Below are 10793 nucleotides of genomic sequence, written 5' to 3' on the forward strand. Positions count from 1 at the left end.
GGGGGGGGGGGGGGGGGGGGGGGGGTCGGGCATTTGCCATAAAAGCTGGATGAAGCAGACTTCCTGTCACTTCAAAACACTCTCTTTCACACACACACACACACACACACACACTCATGCACACATATTCAAATTGCCTCATATTTTTTTGTCACGCATCACTGTTTGAAATGGCTTGGAATGACTTCCAATCGCTTGATGTTCAGAAGAAATTGTCTTTTGAAATAACCTGGAAACTAAATCCTAGGAAACATGAAAACACACGTTTTGGGGAATATTCTCCTAGTAACAAAGAACTATGAAATGTATTATTTGTTATACTGTTTCCTGATGTCCTGTATCAATAACAGATGTAGAAAAAGTTTATACTAATATAATCGTGCAGTTTTTAACACTGATGTTCTGGGTTTAGTGGACGGCAGCTGGTCATGCTGGTCTTCATGGTCCAAGTGCTCTGTGACGTGTGGAGGGGGACACTACATGAGGACGCGAACCTGCAGTAACCCCCCGCCAGCTTACGGCGGGGACATCTGCCTGGGCCTACACACTGAGGAAGCATTGTGCAACACACAGCCCTGTCCAGGTACACAAGCACAGCCACACACACAAAAAACACACACCTCAGTGATAAGCAGCTTAGGGCCCCGACTCGGCCACCAATCCATCACAGGTTCATTGCTTATTTTCTTTAGTCTCTCTCAGCCCCTCAGAGGACACTCATGCATGACTAATATGCAGCTGAGGGCACACACAAACTCAGACAGTACACACACACATATATGGACACACACTGGACAGGTTGTAAGACATGCTGTCATCGTCGTTTCCAGAGAGCTGGTCCAGCTGGTCAGAGTGGTCCCACTGCGACTCCAATGGAGCACAGCTGCGTGTGCGTCACTGTGATGTCCTGTTTCCCACTGGAAACCAGTGCTCAGGAAACAACAGCGAAACCAGGCCATGCTCTCCTGACTCCAATTTTATACCAGGTGATCACACACACACCCTTATACGGCTGCCTATGTGAACACACACACACACACACACACACACACACACACACACACACACACACACACACACTTCTTATCTTTAGTAACATCTTGGGCACACATGCATGACTTAACACACAAGTTTGAGTACACACATTCTGCACCACCCACCACCATATGCCCACAGCGGTAATTCAGTTCATTTCCAAGAATCCTGTGATAATGAAATACATTATTGATCCCTCAGAGGAACTTGTCTCAGGTCAGAGGTCAGGTTCAGCGACAGGGCAGCACTTTTGGGGATGGTTGGTATTAGTATCTCGCTCAAGGACTCCTGAGTGCGGCAGGTGATTACACGGGGGCGTGAACCCGGGTGCTACACTTAAGGGCAGTCTCTCTACTCATTCCAACAATCCTGCCGCTATATTAGTTTCATTATGAGTCTCAGAGTCTTGTCAGGCCATGCAAAAAGCACTTACACCAGCAGTTTTACTTTTTTCAAATGTTGGAGGAAGGAATTGCTTTTATATGCTGTTTTCTGTACCTGATCATTCAAGCATTTTAGACTATTTTATTTTATTTTTTTCTGTCTCTACGTTTCAATTATGATTTGCCCTTTAATAATGAAACTTTGTTCTTATTAATTGCAATCAAATAGTCAGTGTGTGGGATCTTTTCTTTGAATTGTTAACAGTGCAAATCCAGCAAATTCTTAAATGTCAGCAGGCTTCTCATTTCTAACCAGTAACCTTCAGTTTTGCCAGCTGAAATGACTGCTGGTGGCAGAGCTGTAGCTATCTAGCTAATTAAGCTAACATTAGCACCAAACTTTTTAATGTTTCAAGCTGACAATATTTTTAAAACAAGAACCTTGTAAAGGGGTCTAAAATATGTCCTAATGGCTAAGATCATGCTAAAAGACTGAGGCTAAAGCTGCATGTCCCAGGCAAAAACTCGTCCCAGTGATGATCAATGTAGAAGATGATCGATGTAAAGCTAGAGCTTGTTCTTTTGAGTATTATATTATTAGTATGACGAGAGGAAATGAAATCTCAGACTGTTACGTGTTTGGTAAACGTAACAATGTCTCTTGTTACTGTGGTTGCTGGAGTATTAAAATTCCTCAAATACAGTAAACGGAGCTGCTAACATGAACCAAAACCTTAACAGCTTCCAGGATCAGCTTCCACACAGTGGGGAAATACTATACAGGAGATGTGCTAGATGTGAGTGGGGCTTTATCTTAATGTAACTCCACAAACTAACGCAGTTAGGTTAGCTAGACAGGCTAACATTTGCATCTTAGGTAAGAACTGATAAACACTATTACCACTTTTTGCTATTTACTTTTTTTTTTAAATGCCAAGATTCACTCCTCCTACAGCCCCATGCTCATCAATTTAGCATGTAGCATGTTGCATGTTTAGTATAGATACAACCGGAAAATCACTCTTCGAGGGGTTTTTAGCAGTTGTTTAAAATTACTCTTTGAAAGACTGAAAGTTGAGAAAATCTTCTCAAACCTAAATACACACACACACACACACACAAACACACACACACACACTCACACACACACACACACACACACACACACACACACACACACACCAGTAGTATTGATATCTGCTTAGACAGGCATCTCCCTATTGATAGCCAGTAATGCGAGACACTCAAGAGCATTGATCTGTGCTACACAGAGATCATTAAAACTTTTAACAAAGGTTGTTATTCATATTGTTTCACTGTGAACACTGCAAATGCTATCAAATGTTTGTATATACTATACTTGGAGTATTTATCTTTATGGGTAGAGTCCTGAAGTTTTTAAATCAAGAATCATCAATTATTAGATAGAATAAACATTTGATTGAAACATAAATTTGTAACCTTTCTGTCTTAATTAGCTGGGATATAATACTCATGAAAACCCTGCGCAGGTCTTTGTAGAATTACCCATTTGCCTTTATACCTTATCATCCATCCCCTTTAATGGGAAAGGTAGTCCATTAAGGTTCATTAACAATGTCTTGTACTTCATTTCCTATAATGAGAGCTGATACTTTTCATAAACCACTCCAGGTGCCACAGCCATGATTAGCTCATGGAGTTTTTACGATAATCTGGTTCGTATTGAGTACAGCTTTCATCTCCACACTCACCTTCAAGGGTACAATTTGTCACGCTAACAGGAGGGTGTATGATTTTTGGCCCTAATTCTGCTGCCTTTTGCTATTTCTTTTCCTTTGTCAGAAGTCTCAATTGCACGCTCCAGTCAGGAAGAGAGGCGCTGTGGAGGTAATTTAAATATATATATATATATACGTATGTGTGTGTGTGTGTGTGTGTGTGTGTATGTGTGTGTGTGTCTTTGTGTGTGTGTGTGTGAGAGCGAGAAAAAGACAGGGTAAAGCACCTGGCATTGCACATGTACAGTACAGTATCTTGGGCAATAAGATAGCTTTCCAATCCTGAGACACTCTCATTGTCGTATCTGAATGAAGTCTAAGATCCAGTGTATGAAATGTATTTATTTTAAATGCATCGCTCTTCTCAAACCATAAATATCATAGGATTCATGTCCAACTTTCATTTATTTAATCTATACAGTCAAATCTAAGTCTAGGTAAAAGTTGGTGCATGACCAACACTGTAATTTAAATAGATACAGTTCAAGTTTGAGTGAATTAATAAAATCCCTTTAAACTGTCTCCTCTTGCTGGCCAGTAGCAGCAATCCTGATATAAGAATGCCCAGAGTTGATAAAAATGCAGATAGACTAATTTACTGCAAGTCACTTTGACTGGTATGCCTGCACTCAAAGCAATAAGCTACAAGGAGAAGCAAGGCTTTAGAGACCTTTTGTGCCATTAGTGTTTGCCTCTTATTCAGGCTACGGAGTGCTCTTACTATTATTATTTAGCTTGTTGGAGGCTGTATGCAATCTGCAAAAAGCTCTGCACACTGCTCACAACAATAAACACCTAAACTATCTCTTTCTGCTACATGTTTTTGAAGCTAAGTCTGGAGAGAACGGTGCTTTTGATACAGAATATACTTCATAGTTTGTAGGTGATCAAACTATATTCATAGCCTTTGGTTTATGTGTTTGCTTTCAATTTAGTCTAATGCTTATAGTTATAATTAAAACATTATCTATGTTTAATGAATGCAGAATATCAGTTCTTTTTGCTAGTCTACAACAGCATTATTATAGAAAAATAGAGAAAAGCAAGTACAATGTGTTCATTGATATCATTAATTGGTAACTGTTTGATATGGATGTCTATAGAAATACAGCAAATAACATACTTTGTTTTAATGTATTTAATTTGTTTTTTTGTTTGTTTGTTTTTTTTTGTTCTTTGCATCCTTCTAAATGATACAAGAGCTTCTATGCAAATTTGCATTTTTAGAGAGAAAAAGAAATTGAATGAATGGATCATTAATGCATATTTGACAGCTGAAAATACATTTTTATTATCATTACAGCCAATTTTGAACAGTATCTTTAAAAAAAACCAAAAAAACTGAATATTGATACCAGATGCAAAGTTTTATATCACACTGGTTTTGGAAAAATTTCAAATTTCAAACTGTGATAGCACACAGAAAACAGAAATGAGACAGAATAAGATGAAAGTAGAACTAGAAAAGAAGACGTACATATACTTTATTTTCTCAGTCCAGGAGGCTCATTTTTATTACCATATGAATCGCAGCTTCAATTACCTCTTCCACTTGTGTGAATTGACAGAGAATTACCCCCAGCCTCTCTCTCATTCCCCTCTGTCCTCCCCTCTCTCTCTCTACTTGCAGACTTCAACCTATTCCACATGATTGCTGTGGGGCTCAGCAGCTCCATCCTCGGCTGTCTGGTTACCCTGCTGGTCTACTCGTACTGTCAGCGCTACCAGCAGCAGTCACACGACGCCACCGTCATCCACCCCATCTCAGCCGCGCCACTCAACACCAGCATCACCAACCACATCAACAAACTGGACAAATACGACTCCGTGGAAGCCATTAAGGTTTGTGAATAGGTTTGCTCTGGGTTCACTGTGGGTCACGCTCGAGAGATATCCGGATGTGTAGAAGCAAAGCAGCAGTTTGTAACATTTCTTTGCTGTTTGACTTAATCAATTGATGTCGCACTCCCACTCCGAGTCAGTGAGCAATGGTTTGCCTCTTCCTCTAGTGTCAGTTGTGATTAAATACACTTCTTACTGCATGACTCTCACTGTCACACCACCTCCTGTCATGCACTGACACTCTCCAGTCGTGTAACAGATAGGCAGTTGTGCGTACATCCTCTCCCCATGTGCTCCTCTGCTGTGTGTCCCAGTGTGTGACTTTGTTCTGTGTCAGTGGTCATACACTGCTTTCTCATAACACACTAATGCAATTACTTATCGGTGCGTGGGTAGGTAATCAGCGGAGAGGCTCAGCATCTATACGTTTCCCTGCTTAGATGGGTCTTTGTTTCATTATTGCACCCTAAAGTGCAAATAGTTGGATGCACCAGAGCCAATGACAGTGATCCAGCTACTCTCATGGTACAAACAGCCTCTTATCCACTGATACATCATGCTTAGTACCAGACTGAGCTGGTGATTAGTGCTTGTCCACTGCTACTCCACGCTCCAGCTGGGCTTTTTTCAAGGATTCCCAGTACTCTGTATTAAAGGGTGTTTCAACCACTTTAACACCCTGTGCAATTTATTACCCTAAAAAGGATCTTTAAAGGCAATATATCTACTAGTTTTTAATGATACTAATGATCAAATTTGCAACAATATATTACAATCAAAAGGTTGCATGGAATAAACATCAAAACATTTAACATTAAATAAACATTAAAACATAGAGTTTTAGATTACAATAGCTAGCTACTTAATGTTCCTACATCTGTTGTGCTTTTCTTTTTCACAAACCATAACAGACGGTTTTGCTAGCTGGAATGAAAACTGCCACTGGCAATTTTTTTTTTTTAACTGTAGTTAGCTAGTTAATTAAGCTAACGTTAATTTCATGTGATCATTGATTGATTTCTAATTTCATGATAATGTGCCACAAGACTGAACCTAAAACTATCACAGGCAAAACGCCCAGCAACCTCACCAACTGATGACATAAAGAAACACCTTCTGGTTTGTATCGTACAGCTTAGCTAGTCATAGTAGTTATTTCATCTAACATAACCCGTTTAGCTGCTTAACTTACACACTTGTTGATATTTTCATACAGCATTTTTTAAATTTTTTAACATTACAAGAGAAAAGGCTTAGGATGAGAACTAACCGATGAGATCGGTAAATGTAACGCTGTTTTGGGACACAGCGGCTGGGTTTCATGAAGTGTTAACTTTGCCAAATCCAATTAAGGGTAGAAAAGAACAACAAACATTCACAGTACCCTCAACTGTGATAGCATTCATTACTGGTTTACAATCAGTCAGGAAATACTAAACAGTGGATGTGACAGTCATGAATCAGGCTTTTTTTTCAACATCACAAGCAGTTGCTACATCTGCTAACTCTTAGCCTTGGAAGTAACACTCGGTTACTGAGCTAGTTAGCCGGATATGCTAACATTTTCAGCTTACTTCTGCAGATAAACTTACTGTTTAATCATCTCCTTACACTTTAGCTCAGGAGAGAAACTTAGTATGCAGTTAGTTGTCAATCTTCCAAGTTTTACATCAAAACTCATACTCGGTTTGGTACTATAGTCAACTTGATTTTACTGAAATGCTGATGAATCAGCCTTTTTTTCAGGTTTTCTTTTTGTTATAAAGTGTCTGATGTCAGAGGAAGTCTTCAATGTCAGATGTGTATTATAAATTATGAGTTGAGCTCTGTTTGCAAATCTACTTCATGGATGAGTGTTTTGTAAAACTGCCACAGAACAGAACCTTTGCCTCTGAGCAAACGTCTCCAAATGTAATTTCATTGCAGAATAAAGGTGTGAGGAGCGTTCATCTGTCATGCAATTAGAGTCAGGAGCATAGAACATAATTCAGTTAGTTCAGTTGCAGATAGAGGCGGATATGAATATAGACAGTCCATGTGAAAATACAAAAGGAGCCGCATGACAGATGAGCACTATCTAATTTTCCAAAAGCACATTTTGCCTCCAGCTCTCACTCACTGAGGCTAAACGGTTCGCATGTTGCAGTGAATCTTCACCCATTAAGTGTGCAGAACAATAATATGCCACTTTTGAGTGTTTGTAGGAAGGAATGATGAACACCTAATGCCATAATTTACACTTTTTGGCTGAAATCCTGATGTTGATGGCACATTAGTCATTATTATTATGCACAGTGTATCCCGTCATGCTCATTTCTTGGCCAACTGGAGTGTTTCCAGCCGTCTAGTTTATGATCACAAACCAAATTCACCGTTTAGCTGTAGTTCTATGCATACATTATGACATTTCCAGGCTTCCTGTAAGATAGACTATGGCTGTAGGGTTTCTTTGAGGATGACTCTTGCCCATTCCTCTCCTCCTTGCAGCCAGATGTGTCGGTACTCTTGCCCTTGGATGACCCCGCCATGCACCAGCCTCTCTCTGCTAACATGGGGGTGTCCATGCGCGGCCTGGAGATATTCTACTAACCACTGACCTCTGACCTCTACAACATCCCGCCTCTTGATCCCCCCAACAACTCTTTGACCCCAACCACTACTACTTCCTCTTCCCCACCGTGCCCCGCCCTTCCACTTCCTGTGTGTGGCAGGTTGGAGTACAGTACTCTAGTTTCTCTTTCTCTGCTCAGATCCCTTCATCCCTCCATCACGAACCCCCCCCCCCCCCCCCCCCCTCCCGGCTTGTGAGAAGGCAGTGTATCCCTTCCTTATTTTTCTCTCTCAACAAATGCCTCCATTTGCATTTATTTATGTTTGCCTTTCTTGTTTTGACCTATATTTTACTTGATTTGATGGGTTGAGAAAGAAAATTCATTGGGTTTCACTTTTATTATGCTCCTCTGTTACCTCTCGATCACTAATACCACTTCATAGTTTAAGCAAATTTTGTTTACAGCTCCAAAAACTCAAATGTAATCATTCTTCAGCCAATTAAAGAGGTTTAAGACAAGGACACAAAGCAGATGATGCAAACAAGTATCACACCACAGCTGTTTAAAAGCAGCCATGGGGCCACCTGCAGAGACTCATAACTGTCTCCAGGGCTGTGGGAGTGTTGATTACATTCGCTTTGTGTGCAAATCACATAATGGGAAAGAAGCAAACATATGAGTTTTTTCGTCCAGCACATTTGTTCCCTATCAGAGTCAGTCGGAAACATCCATCAACACCAAATGCAGCATCATCAAGTGTTCAATTACGCTGCCCCAAGGGACTCCTAGCACACACACTCTATACAACAGACTGGATATGAACACATCCATTTGCCAAATTGCTGATGTTGTATTGAGCACCACATCAGAAGCTCATTCTATGTTTACCATGTCACGCAGGGACAGAGAAGATGCCCCTATGGCACTTCCTTATTGTTTAACAGAAAAGTGACTCTCTCTTGATCGATTTTTATGGCCTAGATTGTCCTAGAGGACCAACAATCCAAGAGCCATAAAAACTGCTGATGCTGGGTATTAGAGATGACAGAGGTGGACATACAGACTTGCATCAAAATAATTTAGCCCCTTGGCAGCTTATCCTTTTTCCAGCCTGTTTGCAACTGCTTTGACCTTGCTCTGTGAAATGTATGTTTCATTCACTGAGTGGCCTCCCATTGATTTGTGTTGCTCTTTTTTATCTTTTTTTTGGGGCTAGATGGATTTGCTTTTACCTTGCCATCTGGGCTGAATAATCACTTGATCCATGTGTCACAAACAAGTCCATACTGACTCCTATTCCTTTGTCCTCCCTCTCTCTTATTCTACTTTTTGTTTTATCCACAGGCCTTCAACAAAAACAATCTGATTCTGGAGGAAAGAAATAAGTACTTCAATCCACAGCTTGCCGGGAAGACCTATACCAATGCATACTTCGCCGACCTCAATACCTACGATGACTATTAACCTTTGATTCAGCAGTTCACACTCCATACCATAGTGGGAACACCAACCCTATCATCCGTTTGGACTGTATTCTTTTCTTTGTGCTTTGTATTGAGATTCGTGACACCATGCGTGGGACAGTCCCACTCTGAGACTCTATGGCAGCTGGTATGTAATGAAAACACAGACACACAGTGTTGCCAACAGAGGGAAATGCCCACTTTCTCTCAGGTGCCTTGGGGTACACTTGGAAAGCTCGATTTTTGGGGGCAGATCTTGCCTTGACTCGCAGAGAAACGGACAACTGGATTTCCCAACATGGACAAAAAAAGGGAAAAATAAGAACTCAACTCAAAGAGACTGTGAGAAATGTGATCCCTTTTAACTTTCCTGTGACGCCTCTAAAAACAGACCTGTATTTGTAATGAGGGAAATAACCACAAAACCGCTTTGCATGACTTCATCTGACGTGTTTTCTCTGTCGTTCTGTTTCGTTTTGCATGATTGATCGCATTCCAGGGTTTGGGGACTTGCAAGCAGCGTGTTTGCTGGACTTAGGTTCAGGACTGGTTTTGAAAGTTAGAAAAACAATAACTGCGATGATGTCGGGTGATTTTACCATTTACTGCTGCAGCAGTTCCAGATGGATCAATATCCACCCCAGTCCTTGAATCAGGATGTAGATATTTGAAGTCTGTGGTCAAGTTTGTCTTTTTTTGTTTTGTTTTTTGTTTTGTTTTTTCAGTTACAGGCTCTTGCAGGGTCTAGCAGCTAGCAGTGATTGAACTTTTGTATTTTGTTGTTTCCTTCTTTTTTGCTTTTAAAGGTACATATGTTTTTTTTTGTACAGGAAGTTAAGTTTGAAGCTTATGTCTGTAATTTTTCTAAATACATTTATTCAATGTCTGAAGTGTTTAAAGAATTAAACATTTTCTTTTGAAAAGAAAAAAAAAAGTTCATGTGAATTCTTGCAAGTAATCGGGAGTATTCATATCAGCCTGCATCAAGTTCTTTGTCACCGTACTTTTTATATTTTTTGTAAAAAAAAAAATAATGTTTTTGAATTTTGATAGTGTTCGCTATTCCTTTGGCTTCTGAGTTAAATATGTATTTGTGAGAGCAGGATGTTAACGGCATTTACTGTACAGATGGAGCGTAGCAAACACTATTTTCCTGAACCCCAACTGGAGTGCAACCCATATACTATAAGATGAAATCCATTCATCAAGTTGAGATTTTTCTGTTCAGAGTGTATAACCAAATATTAGGTTATTCAGTGATTCAGTTGCAACTAACTCTTTTTACATGTCTGCTTGTGTTACTGTGCATAAATTAAAAACCGCTTCGTACACAAATGACTTGTCAGAGTGTGAGTTATATGGATTCATTTTTCTACAATCTCATTTGTAAAGCTTTCATATCTTTGATCTCATAATCTTTCATTTTCTCTTTAACTCTTCTGAATGACCTAAATATGGCCTCAACTTAAATGGAAATAGACAGTGATATACTGTTACACACTTTGTTATATGTGTGAGACACTTCTGTCCAGTGTGATTTCCTCTGACAACTTTGGAGACTTTGATATTCCTCAAGCAACAACACTGTAAAACCACAGCACCATAAGCACACACCAGCACTTCATAAATCACTCAGAACAGAGTAAAAGACTCCCTCCACCCATTTTTAAAGGAGTCTTCAGCAGGGCCCTGTAATGACAAATGGCATCAGCAGCAGTGGAAGGATACCTGAAGGATACAAATCGCATGAGGCAGCAG

The 10793-nt window shown here is 40.1% G+C and overlaps 1 protein-coding gene across 3 annotated transcripts in view; it reads left to right on the forward strand.

Annotated features, from left to right (window-relative positions):
* The window catches only part of sema5a (sema domain, seven thrombospondin repeats (type 1 and type 1-like), transmembrane domain (TM) and short cytoplasmic domain, (semaphorin) 5A), a 120419-nt gene extending 110049 nt beyond the window's left edge, over nucleotides 1-10370 (forward strand). The window contains exons 18-23 of one of the 3 annotated variants that reach the window (XR_002761353.2): nucleotides 413-583; nucleotides 831-986; nucleotides 3243-3287; nucleotides 4809-5020; nucleotides 7508-7720; nucleotides 8917-9001. Coding sequence is in view for 1 of the 3 variants with exons in the window: in XM_023416935.2 (XP_023272703.1) it covers nucleotides 413-583; nucleotides 831-986; nucleotides 3243-3287; nucleotides 4809-5020; nucleotides 8917-9036 (704 nt within the window). In the remaining 2 variants the exon portion in view is untranslated. Of the gene's footprint in view, nucleotides 1-412; nucleotides 584-830; nucleotides 987-3242; nucleotides 3288-4808; nucleotides 5021-7507; nucleotides 7732-8916 lie in introns of all 3 variants that reach the window. The other 2 variants (XR_002761354.2, XM_023416935.2) reach the window with 2 other exon arrangements.
* The last annotated feature ends 423 nt before the right edge of the window (nucleotides 10371-10793 follow it).

The sequence above is a fragment of the Seriola lalandi genome, unplaced genomic scaffold (assembly GCF_002814215.2).
Source record: "Seriola lalandi dorsalis isolate HSWRI2012SDOR001 ecotype SW California unplaced genomic scaffold, Sedor1 jcf7180002054570, whole genome shotgun sequence".
Taxonomy (NCBI): domain Eukaryota; kingdom Metazoa; phylum Chordata; class Actinopteri; order Carangiformes; family Carangidae; genus Seriola; species Seriola lalandi.